This window comes from Pholcus phalangioides, unplaced genomic scaffold, assembly GCF_987345545.1.
Source record: "Pholcus phalangioides strain wild (caught in Gottingen) unplaced genomic scaffold, Ppha-v1.0 ptg000005l_1, whole genome shotgun sequence".
Lineage (NCBI taxonomy): Eukaryota > Metazoa > Arthropoda > Arachnida > Araneae > Pholcidae > Pholcus > Pholcus phalangioides.
Window position 1 is genome coordinate 3,894,437 of NW_028301598.1, and position 20,425 is coordinate 3,914,861.

Consider the following 20,425-nt stretch of genomic DNA (forward strand, 5'->3'; position numbering starts at 1 on the left):
AGCTTTCATAAATAATATCTTTTCGAGCAATTTGTTCGTGAAACTACAACATCTTTACTATATAACAGACGGGAAAGAATCATCATCAGCAACTAAAAAAAAATTTTTTCTCGTTCATAAAAACCCTAAAAATCAACTATTGACATACATCATACAAAACACAATTTCTTCTTTTTCTTTTCGCTATACAATATATATAATAACGGAAATCATAAACAACGCAACAATGATTGAGAGGTGCAGACTCTATTTTTGTTCAATAAATACTATTTCTTGCGCATTGGAAAAAAGAAAAGAACTGGGAAAAAGAAGGAGGGAAGCCAAGTGTCCTCTAGAAACCGTGAACCTTCAACTGTTCTCCCTTGGCGATGCCGACTTTGGTCAGGAACTGGCATATGTTGTTGCGCTGGTCGCCCTGCAGCTGGATCACTTCACCATACTCCGGATGGTCTACGACAGTACCGTTGCAGGCAAATTCCTACGAACGAAATATATGAAAAAACGTTAATATATTCATTGAAAAAAACGCAAAGATTTTCCAGGATGACAAATATTCTGATAAACAAAGGCTTCGAAAATGTTTTAAACCTTTCGTTTTACAAAATACAAGGTGTTTCAAAAAGAATCACCCGATTTGAAATGCGTATATTACGGAAAATATTGAACATAGTTAAGATAAATTTCATATTACATGGTTAATCACATTTTTTTACAAACAAAATTAAAGGTGCTCAATATGTCCACCTTGGGATGCACTGCATGGCTATGCGGTAGTCAAATTCGTCCCAAACTTTTACGAGTATGTTTGCATCCACTGCTTTCACGGCTGCTGTTATGCGTATCTTCAGTACGGTTATGCAGCTGGAAGAGAAGGCACATAAATGTAGTCGATTATAAACCCCCACAAGAAGAAATCGCACACTGTCAGGTTCGGCGATCTTGGAGGCAGCGATTTTTAACTGAATTATCAAGTCCCATATGGCTGATCCATTGTTTAGGAATGTGATTGTTCAAAAGTTCCCTAACGTCCAAGCTCCAGTGTGGTGGTGTCCCATCCTGCTGGAAAATGAAGCTATCCGAATTGGTTTCTAACTGTGGGAAAAGCCAATCTAGACAAACCCTATACATTATTCGATCAAAACGAATTAAAAGCTGAATAGTTATGATTTTTTTTAATCGGACGATTATTTTTGAAACACCGTCAGGGTGGTTGATTTTTTTAAACAAAATATATAAAAAATATGTATATATATTACTAACACACTAGTCATTAATCTATGATTTCTTTAAAGAATATAAAATTAAAGAAATTTAAACTTACAAAAATAATGACTAGTTAAAAATTTGCAAACTAAAGATAATCGCACTTGTGAAATATTTCAGAACATTTTATTAAGAAAAGGGGAAAAAACACTTCTTGAATAGATAGATATCTTACATCAAGTAATAAATAATTTTACCCTGTGTGAATAATTGTTCATTTGTTTTATAAGAAACACTAGCTTGAATGCTTTGTCTAATCTTAACCTGTTTCGCTGTTTGGAATGAACTGCACCTTGAAAAAGTCCTTTCAACACAGGCATCAATGATTTGGCTGTAGTTAGCATGTTTACATATTGCTCTCTGTAATTGCATCTTTACCCAAAACATTATAAAAACTATTCCACCACTCAAAATCAGACATTGTATCAACAACCTTAGGATGGAAAAAAAATTTTTTTAGCATGAAATGGTTCCAACTTTCCCAAAGACTAATGTAATTGCCAGAAACCAGAGCCACATTTTTGTTAAAGTTCAAGACCCTTATTTCTCTATTCTTTTGTGACATCGATTCCTATGGTATTAGAAGTTAACACTGATGAGCTTAGAATAAATGCAGCAATGTGTGTATCTGTTAATGATTGTTCATATATATTTTTTATACTCTGATGACAAAACCTATTTATTGTTTGATGTTGATGCTTCTTTTATCTTCAATTGCAGCTTTTTCCATGCCAATACACATTCAGCTATGGAGAAGTTGTATGTTCCTTTGTACAAAATCGTTAATTTTGGCTATTAGTTTCAGAATTGCAATTTTGTCCTTCAGATTTTTTTAAAAATCAATATTTAAGATTTCACTAGAGATGACTTCACTAGATTTCACTTCATCTTCATCTGAGATTTGTAGTCTTCACAAACTGTGGTAACAACTGGCGAATTTTTAACATAAGATTCAAGAGAATCACGATAAGTATTCCATCATACCTCTACAGGAAGACTAATGCACTTCCACCTTACACATAATACCATGCTTTTGAGAGATGATTGCGGAAGTATCTAAATATACTTGTAACATACTTTGCTACATCAGTTTTAACCAAATCTTCGGCTAACAAGTTTAAAATGTGGGCACAGTACCAATATGTAAGTCCCAAAAAGCCAAGCCTTTCATCCAGTCTTTCTGGAAGAAGTCATATTTGCAGTAACAAAACTTGATATGTTACATTTGAAGTTTTCTTCTGTTGACTTCACTGAACTAAAAACCACATTTACTAAATATTTTCCAGCATGTGATAAGCCAGATGCGTCAATAGCATCAACATGGATGGCTTTACCATACCGTTTGATAACACACAGAATTTATTCATTATGTATATCCTTCCATCCATGGCCATGCAATTTTTGATTTCTTAAGTCAACTTTACATTTTCTAACTTCATCATTGTAAATCTTGGGTAACCATTTATCAGCTAAATTGGTACGACTATGGCATCTCTGATATTTGATATACATATTAATATATATATTGTATTACTAGGGGGGGCAAAGCCCCCTGACGCCTACGGCGTCCAACCCCCCCTCTTCCAACTCCTCCAATGGAGCTAACTACTCGTCACATCTTCTTTAATTATAAAGCAAAATATTCCTCAGGCACTCCAAATGCCAGCGAAATAGTTATTCATTGTCAGTTTCCCATTCTGATTTCGATAAGCAATGCACTGCCATCATAAATACAACAGAATACTCGATGCACCACAATACATACGTGATAGGCAATACAGCACAATAAGTAATGCACCACTATATGCAATGCACCACCATATGAGCAATACAGCAAATTAAGTAGCGATTCATTATATACGGTGTATCACAACACGCAAAGCACCAGTATCGACATAACAATACGCGATGCATAACAATACGCAATATACACCATAATAAGCAATACAGCTCAATACGCAATAAAGCACTATACATCGCAATAAGCACCACAATACACCATAAAACCACTGAAACACAATAAGCAAGTGATACACTATAATCAGCGATGCACAACTATTTGCAGTACACCAAAATAAGAAATACAGCCCACTAAGCAATGCGCCACAATACGCATTAAGAACTGCATTGCAATGATAAATACAGTATGCGATACACTATAATGCAATTAGCAGTGCACCACAATAAGCAATACAGCACGCGATGCACCACAATACATATAACTATATGCGCAATACAGTACAATATGCGATGCACAATACAGTATAATATGCGATGTACTACAATACATATAACTATATGCACAATACAGTACAATACGCGATGCATCACATAAGCAATGCATTAGAATAAACGATACAGCATGCGATGCATTACAATACGCAATGCACCAAAAATAACAATGTACCACTATTTATAGTGTCCCGCAATACAGCATAAAACGTAATGCACCACAATACGCGATGTATCGCAATAAGCGAAGCACCATAATATATGCAAAAAGTACTGTATTACAGTAAGCAATATATCATGCGATGCGCTGCAATGTGCAATGCACCACAATAAGCAATACAGCATAATACGCAATGCACCACAATAAGCAATACAGCATAATACGCAATGCACCACAATAAGCAATACAGCATAATACGCAATGCTACGCCATCTGTGATTCGGTGCAATAAGCAATGCATCATTTTAGGCAATGCAGCACAATAAGTAGTGCAGCCTTATATTAAGGGCACCACAAAAAACAATGCACCACTATATCAGGGCACCACATTTAACAATACAGAACAATACTTAATGCACCTCCATCGGCAATACAGGACAGTGCTTATTGCTCCACCATCGGCAATACAGCACAGTGCTTATTGTACCATCATCGGCAGCACAATAAGCAATGCGCCACCACAGGCAATACCGCACAAAAATTAGTGCACTACCATATTCAAAGCACCACAATAAGAAGCACCGCAATACCGCATAATATGCAATGCATCGCACTAACCAAAGCACCATAATACGCAATGAGCCACAATAATCCACAATAAGCAAAACGACACAATGCATAATTTACCCCCATCTGCAATACAGCACAACAACAAATACACCCACCAACATAGGCAATACAGCACAATAACAAATACACCACCACCGTAGGCAATACAGCACAATACCTCATGCACCGCATAATATGCAATGCATCGCACTAACCAAAGCACCATAATACGCAATGAGCCACAATAATCCATAAGCACTGCATTACAGTAAGCAATACAGCACTCAGTGCACTACAACACGTAAAGCATCACAATCAGTAATGTAGTAATGTGTGTAATCAGTAATATTGTACACCACAAATAAGCAATGCAGCATAGTATGGGATGCATCGCAATAAGCAAAGCACTATAAAAATAACTATAGTACACAATGCACCACAATACGCATTAAACGCGCCATTGCAATGGACAATACAGCACGAGATGCACTACAATATGCAATGCACCGCAATCAGTAATGCACCATTATTTTTGCAGTGCCACAATAAGCAATGCAGCATAATGCGCAATGAGAAGCAAGTATTCATCCTCGACTCAAAATGAAACCTGTCAATTTCCCCATAAAGAGATATGTCCAATGCCCTGCCCTGGGTATCCGGACCCTGTTTGTTGGGAGCACTGGTGATGTACACATACCTCTGGGTGCACAAAACTTGATCCCTACAGATCAAGCGGTTCCCGATGTCCTCAGGTGTTAAATGAAAACTCGACCCAAAATCGTAACCGACTTCCGTAACACAAAAACTGTCACTCAAAAACTTCACCAACTTCCGTCACTCGGTTGCTTAGCAACAGGCCCTTTTCGAGTTTGTGATTTTATATTGTTATGAGTAGATAAATTGATATTTAAAATAATTTAATAAAAATTTAAATCACTTTAGCGCTGCATAAATAATTTTATTCAATTACAACAGATAATTTTTCATATCTGAAAAAAAAAAATTGATTCAAATCAGTTGATTTAAATCGCTACAACCTTGCACTATAAAAATAAACGACACAAATTTTATTCAAGCAAATAGTGAAAGAATATATGACATCACTGAATATGAACAGAATGGTAACTGACCAATTTCTTTCCCCCAGAAGCGCATGTTTTCATTCATGACTGCAACGCCACAGTACCCACAGTAAATGGTGTTCGCAAACAGGGAATGAATAGAAATATCAAGGGCATCAATTTTTTTGGGAGGGATGCGCCAGTCTTCTTTTTCACAAGAATGTCAACATTTATGTCTTCAGCTATCGGACTACTACTAAACCAGACATGCACCTCGTCCATATATTCCTCTGCAAAACTTCTAACGAATTGGTACATGTTGTAAAGAATGTTGCAGACAGAATGTTAATTGACCAATTTCTCCCCCGGAAGCATGAATTTTTGTTTAAGACTGCAATGCCACATGTCTGAATTAATTCCCGCTCAAACCCAAGTCACAAAATTTGCTGACATAACACTTGAACGGCCCCTAACCCATTTTCTTATGAAAAACCAGAGTAAAGCAACATACCGAGTCTCCCATCTGCATAGTGTAGTAAAAAAAATGACTCTACACTAATTACTTCTAAATTGCCGTTAGTTCATATGGAGTGTTCTATAGACCCAGATATCTTATAGATTAGAGAATTTACCTTTGGCTTCCGAAACCCATACAATGAGCACCACGTGTGCTACTGTTGCATATGATGTGTACTGACTGTCCAACAAGACCCTTCATTAACACTTGCTGATGATCGTGAACTGATGCCTGACCTCAACGACAAAATGCGATACAATTTGAACAGCCTCAAACCACGATTGCTTAACACATATTGTCCTTTAGTGTTTTTGCCCAATTATTCACTCTCTTATAGCAGAGGTCTTTAACCTTTTTCCAGTCACGAGCACTGCCTGTACTCATCAACAGAAGAGCACCCTTATGGCAAGTTTGACATACCAAATCCATGCTTTGCATGCAATTGGTACAAGGTGTTTAATTGGAATTTTGATCAAGTGCTCGCAAACACAAAATCTGACAAGAGCATTGAGCACAGTGGACGCTTCAGGGAGAACAGTGGGGCTTGCGAGCAATGGATTGAAGATGCCTGTCTTACAGTAATGTCCGTTTATTCTCACCATACTCTTGATATTAAGTACTTTATGTGGGGGTGCTGTTTCAAGTTGAAAATAATTAATGTTGTCATTTATATATATATATATTTTTTTATTATTTACAACTTTTTATTTTGTTCAAACCGAGCACAACTCCGGTCTATCACCATGGGAAATTTACTACAGAATGAGTTTTGCCTGAAGTGCGAATTCATATACCTAACAGTCTGAGTGCATATATATATAGTGTTGTGTCTGATTTTTCAGTGTTGCCATCTACACTTCGCACTTCTGAAATATAATGATTGAATATTTGCACTGTGTGTAGACCTGTTGCTCTTTGTGACAAGACTTTTTAATGGGGAGATCGGCTCACATTCATTTCATGCCTCGAAGTGGGGAACTGCAGGAAATCAACTGCAACCAACCATCACTCTGGCACCAGAGGGGTTTGAACCCAGGTCCTCATGATTCAAGTCTGTCACTATGACCACTCGGCCACCAAAGTGGCATTATTTAGGATTGTTTTCCCTGCAGGAATAAGCAGTGTATTTTAAGCAGCCACAGAAATCTGGTTGGCCCCTAAATTTCTTTTCCAAGTAGTCAAGCCATGGTTTGGAAGGTGGCGAGGGATGAAATTTAAGCAAATCTACTTTGACTAGCCAAACATTTATCACCCTCGTCTGTACAAAACCCCCACTCCCAATGCCTGTTTTACTTAATGCTCCCATCAATTAAAAAACAAGAGCTCTAATCACGAGTCTTTCAGAAAAAAAAGTCTTATTCAGAGATATTCGAAACTGCCAACTGGATGCAACAGAAATTGAGAATTATAGAAAACAAGAAAGAGTCAGAACCGACCTTCTTACAAGCCTTCACGATTTTCTTCTTGTCATAGTCATCAGATATCCCTTGAACAGTGGTCAGTGTCTTGCGACCGTTGCGCTGCTGGATTCGGATGTGGATTAGTTTGTCCTGTCCACCTTGCTCATCCGCCCTGATGGCATCGGCAAATGGATCTATCGTGACACAGAAGGTAAGGCATTGTCAGAATGAAGAGGGCAATCACGACAAATACATATTACACTGCAATGTTCCGCTTGTTCACAAAAAAAAATTGTAATGCATTGTTGCTATTAATACAGTTTAACTCGAGCAGAAAAAAAAAATCCATAGGATTTGGTCAAGTTTCTTCCCCCGCCCACGGAAATCGCATCACAATGTTCTCGAAATGTCTATCGTCTGCTGCAACAACGTCTCAATCAGAGGCACATTATGGTTTTTCGACCTGTGGGCTACACAAATTTTGCCACCCTTCTCTCATTCTAGTCCTAAATTCATAATTTTCTTAACTACTATTTCTGTGAATTCGCCACTCTGTAGTATAACCAGCTTGTCCCCCCCACCCCAATAGACGGAGATAGACTTGGAAGTCTGGGGGTACAGTCATTCTGGGGGGGGGGGGCATGATTATGTCGATTCATACATGCATATACAGTGAAACCTCGTTAGTGTGTCACCCGGTTAACACGTCACTCCGCTTACCGGGTCACTTTTTGGAAGTCCCAATTGTCCTCAGGCAGGAATTGCCACAGCTATGGCTTACTCCGTTTAACGAGCCACTCCGCCTAGTAAGTCATATTTTTACTCTCCCAAGAGTAAATCATTAACGAGGTTTGACTGTATACATTAGATCAGCTAACTTCACCTTTGACGCTGCCCCCTCTTCCCCCGCAAGTACACCTGTGTCTAAGTCACTCCCGTGCTCAATGTTTTGATCACCCGTCACTTACTTGCACACTGCACTCTAGGTCACTTTTTTGGTCGCTCACTGACAGGGCTGGATCTTGAATCCAGCAAAATACAGCAACTGAATGGGGGGGGGGGTGAGGGGGTTTATCACAAAAATATTTGCTTACATTTGAAAAATGTCTAGAACCGACCCTGCTCACTGGCACGGTTCTTTGATTTACAGGTCACTCTTTTGATCATTTACACATGCTCTGATCATTCACATATTTGCAGAAGCTCTAGATCAGTGTTTCTTAACCTTTTTTGCCCGTGGCCCCCTATGAACCACATTTTTTTTCTCTTGGCTCCCGTGTCTTACCCAGAGTCTTCGACCCTAATCTAGAAGTAAGATCCTTTATACGTATTCGGATTTTTTCAGTGAATTTATAGTGAACAAAAATTTTGCAATCACTCCAAATCACTGGGCTAGAATTTGTTGAGCTCCCCGCTAGTCCAAGTTCCATTCAGGAACGTCTCAACATCATGGGCCCCCCTAGCTAAAGTGATGCTATGGTAGTCCCACACTTGGGTGGAAATAAACAACCTATATATTCCTACTTATTTTCAAAATTTATTGTACTATACAAAATATCATGAGGTGGGGTCACTTATGGACCCGAGACCGACGGGCATGACCCCCCTCACAAGAGTGGGACTGACAGAGCTGCAGTCCGGGGGGCCTGATATGGTTTTCATCATTTTTTGTTTCTTCACACTATAAATTTAATCTAGAGGGACCTTGCAAAAAAAAAACCTTATCCTAGGGAACCTGCTGCAGAATGTAGGCGGTGAGTCCCGGGTGAGTCCATGCCATAAAATGCCCTGGTTTTATGGGTAGTTTTGTTGGATTCTGTATAAGTGTCCAGTCACTAATATAAAAGCTTTATTTCTTCACACCTTAATTTTTCTTCTCAGCTTTCCGCAGCCCTCCAAACCACCTGTCATGATCCCCCTTGAAGTATCCCAGTACCACCAGGGGGCCATATGGCCCCCTGTTGAGAATCAATGCTCTAGATCACTCTTTTGGTCATTCACACACTTGCTCACGCTCCAAATTGCTCACTCACGTGATTGCATACTCTATGGCAGTGTTTCTTAACCTTTTTTTGCCCGTGGCCCCATTTGAACCATATTTTTTTCTCGTGCCCCCCCCTTCCCCTGTCTTACCTAGAGTTTGCGACCCTCATCTAGAAGCAAAATCCTTTATACATATTTAATTGATTTTTTCAGTGAATTTATACTGAACGAAAATTTTGCAAATAAGATTTGCCTCCAGTCCACTGGCCTGAAATTTATTGAGCTCCCCGCTAGTCCGAGTTCTATTCAGGGCCGTTTCAGCATCATGGGCCCCTTAGGCAAAGTGATGCTATGGTAGTCCCGTAGTTAGCTAGAAATAAGTAGCCTACATATTTCCTATTAATTTTCAAAATTTATTGTACTATACAAAATATCATAAGGTGGGATCCACTTATGGACACGAGACCTCCCGGCACGACGCCTCACAAGAGTGGGACTGACAGAACTGCAGTCCGGGGCCTGATATGGTTCTCATATTTTTTTGTTTTTCACACTATAATTTAATATAGACGAGGGGTCTGCGCAAAATGTAGCCGAGGGCCTGCAAAAAAAACCCCATCCTCGGGATTCTGCTGCAAAATGTAGGTGTGAGGCACGGGTGGGTCCATACCCTATCTATGGCTGGTTTTGTTAGATTCTGTAAGTGAATAGTCACCTTAATTTTTCTTCTCAGCTCTCTGCAGCCCTCCAAACCACCTGTCATAGCCCCTTTCTCCATTTTCTTCTGTGCCCCCCCCCCCCTGAAGTATCCCAGTACCCCTAGGGGGCTCTATGGCACAGCTCTTCAACCTTTATCTAGTCACGATTACAACTGTAGACCGATTAAGTGCAACCAATTTCCTAGCTAGTTTTTGGGCCCTTAATACCTTTGTTTTAAAGTTATGTTTTCTTCCTTTCAAAAATGCCTTTTTTAGGCAGTTTAAGTGGCCTCTTATTTCGACCATTTTCAGTGGCTGAATTTCCGGGCTCTAGTTATTAATAATTAAGACGTATTTTTCGTAATAATAATATAATAGAGGCCTCTCCTTACCGAAAGTGTTCAAGTTCTGGATACCGGTAGACATAGATTTCCTGTCGGGATCGATCAGCTGATTTAGCCTGACTAATAGCAAAAACAAAAGAAAGACGAGGCTCCTCGAACTAATCTCCAAAGGTAATTAATTAGTATACAGAAATTACGCAGACGAGAGAAACGATCGAGGCTTAAAAACGTGACGTCTGTCGTCTGTAATTTCAAAATAAAAACTACGTATGTACTGCTGAACAGCTGGCGACACATGCGCCTCGATACGGAAGTGTCTTTTTTTTTTTTCTCTCTTTCTGACAACAGCCAATCAACAGGGATTTCTCTTTCTTCGACACGAACTAAAACGATTTCTGATTGAATAACGAAATAAACATCAATGAATAAATTGACTATACAAAAGGTTTTTAACAGCTGACTGATGAGTAGGGTGACCGTATTTGCTCGAGAGAAATACGGGAAATTGGGATTACAAATACGGGACATCGCTAATTATCGCCAAAAATGACGCCAAAACCGAACAAAGTTGCCAAATATTGTTGAAATAACGGAAAAGTCACAATGGCGGAAAATGCAGCATTACTGCTAATTGCAGTGGATTAAAATGAATTCCACGAAAAAAAAAACGTTCACTAAGACAAATATGGGAGATTAATATTCTCATTTATAGTTGTGATTATGGTAATATAATTTATAAGTTGAAAAATAATCTCAATCTTTGACTTCAATAAATAAAAATTCAAGTAGGCTTCGTGCAAAATACGGGAAAAACCGGGACACTTGCCAAAAAAACAGAAAATACAGGGACAGTCCTGGGAAATACGGGACGTATGGTCACCCTACTGATGATATATATTTTGTGGGAAAGAAAATTCAGCTTGCCAATGTCGATCGTTTGTCTTGGATGAGTTTATTAAAGGCGAATGCTGAACAATTTGTTCATGTTTTCAAAAAATATCTTTATCCATGAAACATTTTAATTTGCGTTTAATTTTAATTTTTTTCTGTTTCTGTATTCACATCTGATGTGAAATGAGATATTTTTTTATGTGGTTATAAGGTTTGTGCAAATTCTACCATCTTTAATGCAAATTTTGCATTCATGTATTCACAATACGTATATGCACTCACATATTTACATGTATATTACATAGTGTAAATTTTTGTTTTAAAGCGGTCCTAAAGCCCTTGTAGGTATAAAGGACGTAAAATAAAATGTCATGTAATGTCGAAAATTCAACTGCCTCTGCTCCAAGGAAAAAGATTGAGATATTCGTTACCCCTGTAGTCTAGTGCGTTCACCCGGAAAATGGAAGGACGTGGGCAGGGCCGTCTTAAGAGTATCATGGGCCCCCGGGCCAATTGATTTTTCAGAGACCCTACCAAACAAATTCTCGAAAATTTCAAGCAGATCTCATTTCTGTGAGGCCCCTCTTCGCTTGAGGCCCCCGGGCCGTGCCCGGGTGGGCCCATGCCTTAAGACGGCACTGGACGTGGGTTCGGTTCCCCCGCAGGGACAGTTGAATTTTCTCTTCCCAAAATATATCTTCGAATCAGCCAGCTGTTAAACACCTTTGTATGGATAGCGGAGAGATAGTCAATTTATCCGAGGATGACGTCAATCATAGAAAAGGTGGGACATTTTGAAAAACTACAGAATTAGTAAGCTGATCATATTTTCTTGAGTATATATTTTCGTACGAGAAGTGTGAACCTCAAATAGTTATTTGGAATAGTTATCGTAGAGTTACGCAAATTATCGTAGAGGTTGAAGCAACGCGATTGGCTGTGTGCAAAAAAATTACGAAAAACACCGCGGAATAGCGGTGCATTTGCGAAATATGCGTCCGGGTGCGAAGCCTCATATGCCCCCCCCACCCTAAAGGTGACCTTGGCAGGGCTTCAGTCAAGGGCACCTCGAGATAACCCAGCGCCATCTTCAGCTAGCTTAGCTTCTGCTTTAGAAGGTGATGGATAAACCCGATTTTTTTTAGAAGAAAGCAGTTTATCGTGACAATTATCGTTTGTGGTTGTGACCATATATCCCGCTTTTGAAGCAGATTTTCTGCTTGTTTTGGTCCAGAATTATTTTACCGTTCTTAATAATGCCAGATAACAAATAACTTAATCCTTAAAACAGTACTTTGTTTGGTGAGCCATCACATATCCTGTAAAGATGTACAACGAGGTCATTTTTACCAAGAAATTTATTTCAAAAAAGGTATTTCTGGCACTCCAGGGATCACCGGAACAGTGAGAAACCGAATTTTTCGTTTGCTTCCGTTCTGGGAAAACAAAAAGGACACACTTGTCCATTTTGATAGAGTACAGGGGCGACTCTTGAGCCATGCGACCCACTACAGCAGTACAGGGCACCCCTCCAGAGAGGTGTTAAGTCTGTGGTGAAAAGTTTCATTGGGCAAAGAAAACGATTTCTGTCCGTTCTGGAGAGGGGGGATGAATCCAAAATGAAAGAGCATAGAAAAAATTTCAAAAGAAAAATAAGTTTTTTTGTGAGGAATTATTGGGATAAGTTATGGGGAGGGGCATAGCGCCTACAACGGTGGGGCTGACGGAGCCTCATCTCCCGGGACTCTATTATTTTTTTTCTTCACGCTATAAAGTAACTGGGGTCACCCCAAGGAAAATCTGTCTAGGGGAACGCGAAAGAATCCAGCCAAGGCATAGGCGGAGATAGACTTAGAAGTCTGGGTGGGGGCACGATGATGTCAATTCATACATGCATATATACATTAGATCAGTGAACTTAAACTTTGATGCTGGGGAGCATTGCCCCCCCCCCCCCACGCATCTCCGTCCATGAGCCTAGGGACCCTGCCGAAGGATTTCAGGACTATAGAGAGGGGATAGACAGGAGGTGCAAAAATCCGAGATGCCAAATAGATTTTGTCCCGAGTCGCCCCTATAGCTTACATTCTTTTTTCTGGTCGAATATAATGCTTAGTCTAATTTTCAAAAAGGTCTCTTCGCGTTCTCCTAAAGTCATTCTTCCGCTTTTCGTCAAATTCACAAACAAAAAACCAGATGTTTGTTGATCAACTGACCGAAATCGAGTCGGGAAGCAAAATTTGGAAAAATAGAATCATTTTCCTCCCATCTAGCCACTAGGAAACGTAATATAAAATATTCCTTATATCTCAGTGCATCTAGCCTACCTTCTTTCAATGGCTCAACATTCAATACTATTAGAAGTGCAGACGTGCCAACTTTTGAAATCCATCCAGAAATCCGGAGATTCTCCCGAGGGCCTCCCCCCCCCGACACTCATATACTCGATCAAAAAAATTCATGAAATTTTTTTTTTTAAATAAATTAAGAAAAAGTTACATACTCTTCCCCCCCCCCCCCAAGGCAGGTTCTGCATTGCCCCGGAGAAGAATATAATTCCATGTCAGTCTTTCCATGCAGAATAGAGAAATCACATCTACATACTGTTCATAAAGTATGTGTTTCCTTTTGTGGATGCTATCAGTGATTGATAATCTTGGGTATATGAATTCTTAAAAGCTTTATATTTAGCTGTATATAGCTTAAAGTTTTATATTTGCTTTCTGAAGATGTTTAATCGGAAGAAACGATTTAAAAAATTCAAATTACAAAGCTGCGGACGAAAAAAAAACGTGTTTACCGCGCGGCTGTTAATGGAATACAATAACGATTACACAGGAATTTTGGCAACCAAGGTCATTCCCCTGATTAATGATTGCCGATTAATGCTACGAAAACAAAGTCGCGTCTTTGCCAGTTGCTTAAATGCGGTCACAGAGACACTTTTACGGCTGCTCGATGGAAATGACTACGACTGTCCTCTATGGGTGTTTTCCCTAACGACGACGGTAATTATTGACGCCACGACAACGTGAAAGCTCGCGTAAAATCTAATTTTCTGCCAAAATCCGGAGAGCAGGAGGAAGGATGAAAAATCAAGAGTCTCCCGCCTAAAGCGGGAGAGTTGGCAGGGGTCTGGAAGTGATTGGTGTGTTCTTTCATTTTCTTCCTCTCAAGTTTGGTTTAGTCAGAGAAAATGCAAATTTTCCCTTCTCATTCGCCTCATACAATTTCATTCAATGTTTACGGGTGGGCTATTATTATATTGCGTACTTTCTACACATCCCGAAGTTGTGAACTACGTACCAGAATAGTAAAATGTTCGGTTTTTTGTGGTTAAAATACATTTTGGTGTTTTCAAACTTTTCATTTATGAACCATTTTACGAATGATTTTTGAAACTATCAGCCTCAAGTTCCACTTTCTCCGTTCAAGGAACCTGCGCCCCAACTAAAAACTACGGTAGATGCCAAGTTGAACTTGAACTAATGAAAGGAAAAAAAAAACGGTTATACTTTTTTGCATTTTTTTTCAAACATGTGCCACAGTAAATGGAGTCAACATTGTGTGTATCGGATTAAAATTTAGAGAAAATAAAGGTACTCACCTATATATTTCTTCTTTCTCCATGTTCTCAGAAATGTCGGATTTACCAGTAGCATCCAGATTTTTGTGTTTCATTTTTTTTTCGTTCTCGCCAGAAATTAATTTCGCTTTCAATCTTTAGCCAGAAACTGTTACATCGTCAGTAAAATAAAACTAAAATGGTAGGTAGGAAGAAAGATCCTGTATAATGTTTGAGTTTTTAATATTATTTATGCTCTAATAAAGATAAGATTGGACCTACACGCTTCTTTCTAGAGTAAAATAAAAAAGTGGATCTAAAGGTAAATAAGAGCGGATCATACAATGTAAGGTAAAAACTGGACTAGTAATGATACGCAGTGATTAAGTAATTTGTATGGTGGTGTGAACGATTTCTGAGCTGTTCGAACTGGGAATCTTTTTTTTCCAAGGAACACAAGAAGTTTGTGTACCCACGAACGGGTTAGAACCGTTGCAGGTGGTTTTAAGGAGACTGTGGTGGTCGAGTGACTGACTCTCATCGCGAAGATCATGGTGCGAACTGAACCCTACTAGCGCCACAGTGGTAGTCGGTTGAAGTTGGTTTACTGTGGCTCTCAAGTTCGAGGTGCGATCGCGCTACAGAGAGCAACAAGCCTACCAACGGTACTATTATTCAATCATTACACTTCACTTCTGAAATATAGATGGCAACACTGAAAAATCAGACACTACACACACCTTACTGGGCAATAAATTGCCAATGGCGATAGACCGGAGTTGTGTTCGGTTTGAAAGAAAAGGGAGCTAATGTATACGCGCCTTTACACAATACATGCTGGGGTATTGTCCAAAAAAGAAAATAATTTTCTCTCAATGAATATCTCCAGTGAATTACTTACAGAAAGACAACATAATTACATACAAAAGGATAAAAAGACCATTTTAGAAAGTTCCAAGCACAACAGAACCAATCACTTTACACTCTTTATATAAGGTAATTTTGAATGGTTTTAACACAAAATGTCTAACACTATATCTTGACGCTCGCTGTGTGTTCGTAGAGCTCATTGTCTAATTATCTGCTGAAGGGCTTAATACTTGGTAGTGTTATGAAGTTTAAGGCACATAGCTTTCTCTGTCTCTCGAGTGGATTCAAAACATGTTTATTCAAACAGCTTATGTTAACCTGCAAAACAGGTGCAAGTCAGATGGTGTTTCGCACTAACTCTGCAACCCTTAAATTTTTAAGCAAATTCTATCATTATCAATAAAGGAAAGTTTGGAGTGGAAAGGACAAACGATCTTTGTCTAGTAAAAATTCCATAAAATTGACGAAAATGATTGAGAATTGTATGCCATATATCCCAATATATGGGATAGGTATGGAGACTCGTGTAAGCATGAAGAAATTCTATCTGCAATAAAATATGACCAACACACGTGGAACTACTGGGCAATATGAAAGTAATATCCCCATGCTAGGGTTAGAAGTGACTTCAAATTGTTTTGCCAGCATGTGAGACAGTACGGCCAGAATAGACACTTAGATCATTGTAAATAAAAAATATTCCAGGAGAAAATTATATTCCTCACTATCTTCTTGAAGCAACGGATTTGCTGCCACAACTTCACATTTGAATTAGTCAATAAAACAAAAAAATTGTGAAGACTATGGACAAATCTGGCCTGTATTCCTTAACTTGAAAGAAAAAAAATTGAGATTACGTGAGGTAAAACTAAAAGGAAGAATTTTTATATCAATTTTTATATAAAAAGTCATTTTGATTTCATGGGGAGGCAATGTGGAAATTGGCCTTCACTCAAGGGGGTCCACATCATCAAAAAGGTATCAAACTTTTATAAAGCAATCCCAGCCTAACATGCATACTCTATGTACAGTCAAACTTTGTTAATTCAAAGATCAAGGGCATAACAAAAAAGTTTGAATTATCCAATTCATCAATATAGGATAACTAAATTTTCACAAATAGTCAATTCTTAATTATAAAAATGTCGTAATAACTAAGAAACACATAGTAACAAGTAAATGATCAAAGTAATTTATAAACTTACAATATTAACTTCTCTTTTGGATGCTTTTAAATATGATAAATCATTAAAATCAAAGATGATTTGAAGAATGAAAGACATGGTTTTCAAGCTTATATAGCCATTTATATATTTTCCCAACATGTCTATAGTTTCTGTAAGTGTTGGAATAGAGACATCTGCTTCCTCAGAGCCTGTTTCATCCTCTTCATCAGAATAATCAATGGGGCTTTATTCTTTTAACCAATGCCTGCATCCGTAAGTAAAACTTTTTCCTCATTAAGAGTCGAACAAGCATATGAACCTTATTTAGACATGGTGAAAAATGTTGCTAAGCTACATTCATGCTTAGAAATGAACAATGATGCTAGGGACATGATTTTCTACCAGACAAATGACTAGGATTCAACACTTCAAGTCAGGGTACATACTCGCACAATACTGCAACCAATGCAGCAGCATGCAACATGACTCACATTGGTTAACCAAACAGTGTTTAGTTGAGGGCTGCATCACTTGCAATATTTTACCAGTGTGAAACCTGCCACCTAAGCTGACATTACCATTCAAACAAAATTATGCAAATGCCAGTATTCATGAAGTGCATCTGTTTTTAGCAGGTGCTAATGAAGCCATCCAGCAAAACTCCAGCTGTCTATGCAAAGACAAAAGACAATACTAGTATGTAGAAAACTCTGGTAACTAAAAACTTTGCTTCTTACTTGGAGCCACAACAGACACAATTCAGATTGTTAATGTTGGCTACTTGTCATATTCCAAAAAAAGATTAATAAACAACGGAATAAAAAAAACCCCAAAATTTGCCCACAAATTTAAAAAGGCAAGACAATTGCAAATGGAATATCTGGATCAAATTCTGAATTCAAACATTTGGGGGGGGGGGGGGGGAGATCAAATTAAACAAGTGAATTTAACATTAAATGCATAGAAAACTTGAGGGGAATTCCTAAAATTCAAATCTAACATTTGAATCAACCAAGTTCGTCTGCAAATTATACGTATGAAGAAATATATATTGTAATTAAGCCGGGATTGCACTATAAAAGTTCTTTTATGAAACTTGAAAAATACTGCCAGATGCATATGCTCGAATACAACCAATCAGCTTAATGGTTGTATTTAAGTTTTACAGTGTAATCCCGGCCTTACATATACTACTATGCATTCAAAAAAAGTTCAGAAACTATTACGAAAGAATGAATACATACAGACAAAACCAGTTTATTTGGTGTTTTTCTTCGAAGTAATTACCGTGACAATTATGCACTTTCACCATTGTTCATACAAAGATGGAAAATTGGGATTGCAAGCACTTGTCAAACCCTCCAGTGCCTTTGTCATTGTACTTTTTAAACCCGAGACTAATTAGCAAATTAAGCAAATTCTTTATTCAAGGAACAAGTCAGATGAAACCAGATCAGGTGAATAAGCTGGTTGTTAAAGTATCAGAATGACATGATTTGATAGGTAATCTGACACCAGGAGAGACCCATGAGCCACCCACATTGTGATGAAGCACCCAAGACTTGGCCCACCAAAGATCCGGTTGCTTGTCTGAGAATCAAGCAGATGCTTAAAGACTCTCACCAGGAGGGACCCGTGAGTTCTTAAACGCCCATGATTCAATGATACTCGGCAATCCCACCATCGCCACAGTAGTGGTTCCCAATTTTGAGGCATCAATGCGAGCTGATCTCCCCATTAAAAAGTCTCTCTGCAGAGAGCAACAGGCCTACAATACAATCATTACACTTCATGTCAGGTTCACTACACACACACATTACTACAAGTGCCAATTCATTAGAAATTCCGCAGAGGAATATGGACGAGGTGCATGTGTGATTCAGTAGTAGCGATTCAGATATGCACGCAACCACATGATTGGAAGGCCAAGTCGTGAGTATATCACAGATCCTTCCTGGTGCCACAATTACAATCTCTCCCTACTATTCTAATAACAAGCATTAGCACCCTGTTGATCGGTTAGTACGAGAAAGGCAAAACATCAAAAGGGGCGGAGTTTTGGCAAAACTGAATTTCGAAGTTTCATTAAAAATACTTTAATTTTTCAGTATCAAGAAATGATCGCCAAGATAGGAGGGGAAAAATCTTAGATGGGATTGAAAGGGAATCGAACACACAAAAAACTCAACACATGTGTTTAAAGCTCTAACCATTACTCAACAGCAGACGCCTAATACAAATACAATTAAGTGTCTCGATTTAACACGTCACCAGCAAAAATTTCACAAGTGACAATGATTCATCATTCATTTCAGCCAATCATGATGCACTATTCCAATAATGTAGCTAGGAATATAGGGTTTGCTTATAAGCCTCCTGGTGTCAAATTTCCTGTCAAAACATGACACTGATACTTCAACAACCAGCATCTTATTCCCCTGATTTGACCCCATACGACTTTTTCCTTGGATAAAGAATTCTTACAGGGCAACACGATTCTCAGGTTAAAAAAGAAGTGCAGCAAGAAAGGAACTGGAAAATGTGACAAGAAGCTTATGATCCACATTTATATCTTTGTATGAACGATGGCAAAAATACATAATTATCCCACAGGGAAAACTTCAAAAGAAACACCAAATAACAAGTTGTTTTATTTCTGAAGAATAAATAAAGACACAAGTCTCAGAACTTTAACGTAGTAGTATAACGATGTATGCATATGATAAAATAACTGATAATAAATCAATTTGCCTAAAAAAATTAACTAATTTCGCCCATGTCATAAAAAAAGTTAGGAATTGTAACCAGTGTAAAAAAAAATTCAATTGTTATTGTGAGAAGTTCTGACACTGATGAAAATCTGAAAATAACGAACATGAAACATTAAAACAAATCTATTAGTCAAAAAAGGCACAAAACTTTTTTTTATAGAACCTTTAATTATATATTTATTTTTTTTGTTGGGGTAGCAACAATATGCTGCCAACTAATAATCATTTCAAATCATAACTGAACTGTATGCAATAACAATGTTTTTTTTATCAATTTTTTTTTATCGTCCTTCAAACAATAGAACCGATCATTTTTTCCTCTTTATGCAGTTCAACAGCTGGAAAATTAAAAAAAAAAAAAAAAAGATTCGCTGATGCTCGCCCTTATTATCAATAATAAATCACTATCGTCCATCACTGAAATAACTTTTCAGACAAAAAAAAAAGGAAAAAAATTTACAAACTACATCAACATGATCATCTGAAGAAAGAAAAGAACAGGACAACTTTTTCTCACATGAAAAAAAAAAAACACTGACAAGCAGTATTCGGCAACAGCTCAAGTCATCTCCGAAGAGCTCAGCAGGATAATAAATTCCACAGTTCCAACAGTGTTCTATTATTAAAACATGCACACACGCAACGCATACACACACTTACATCAATCGCAGTATGGCTCCAATCGTCTGAAGGTGAAGGACGGGAGGGAGACAGAATAAAATAAAAACACTTTTTTTTTTACATATAATCAATATATATACCCCTGTTCTCCAAGATAAACTCCCATGTTGCTCGGGAAAAAAACCCCCATTACATAAAATGCTAGTTTAGCATTGAGAAAAAAAAGAAAAAAAGAACTAACACCACGGTAGACATTTCCTCAAAGATACTAAGT

At 38.1% G+C, this 20,425-nt stretch overlaps 1 protein-coding gene across 1 annotated transcript; it reads right to left on the reverse strand.

The window, feature by feature from the left end:
• On the reverse strand, positions 1-10,534 carry LOC149085749 (eukaryotic translation initiation factor eIF1-like). Its single transcript, XM_089232145.1, has 3 exons — positions 10,316-10,534; positions 7,279-7,436; positions 1-478 (listed from the first exon to the last, which is right to left on the reverse strand). The coding sequence occupies exons 1-3, from the start codon at positions 10,347-10,349 to the stop codon at positions 332-334; spliced, it is 339 nt and encodes a 112-aa protein (XP_089088271.1). The 5' UTR covers positions 10,350-10,534; the 3' UTR covers positions 1-331.
• Positions 10,535-20,425: the final 9,891 nt, after the last annotated feature.

Excerpts from the sequence above, each read along its gene's own strand:
- LOC149085749 (XM_089232145.1), bottom strand. The coding sequence starts at position 10,349 with ATGTCTACCGGTATCCAGAACTTGAACACTTTCG. Across the intron at positions 7,437-10,315 it reads CCAGAACTTGAACACTTTCG|ATCCATTTGCCGATGCCATC; the intron begins GTAAGGAGAGGC and ends GTGTCACGATAG. Across the intron at positions 479-7,278 it reads TCGTGAAGGCTTGTAAGAAG|GAATTTGCCTGCAACGGTAC; the intron begins GTCGGTTCTGAC and ends TTTCGTTCGTAG.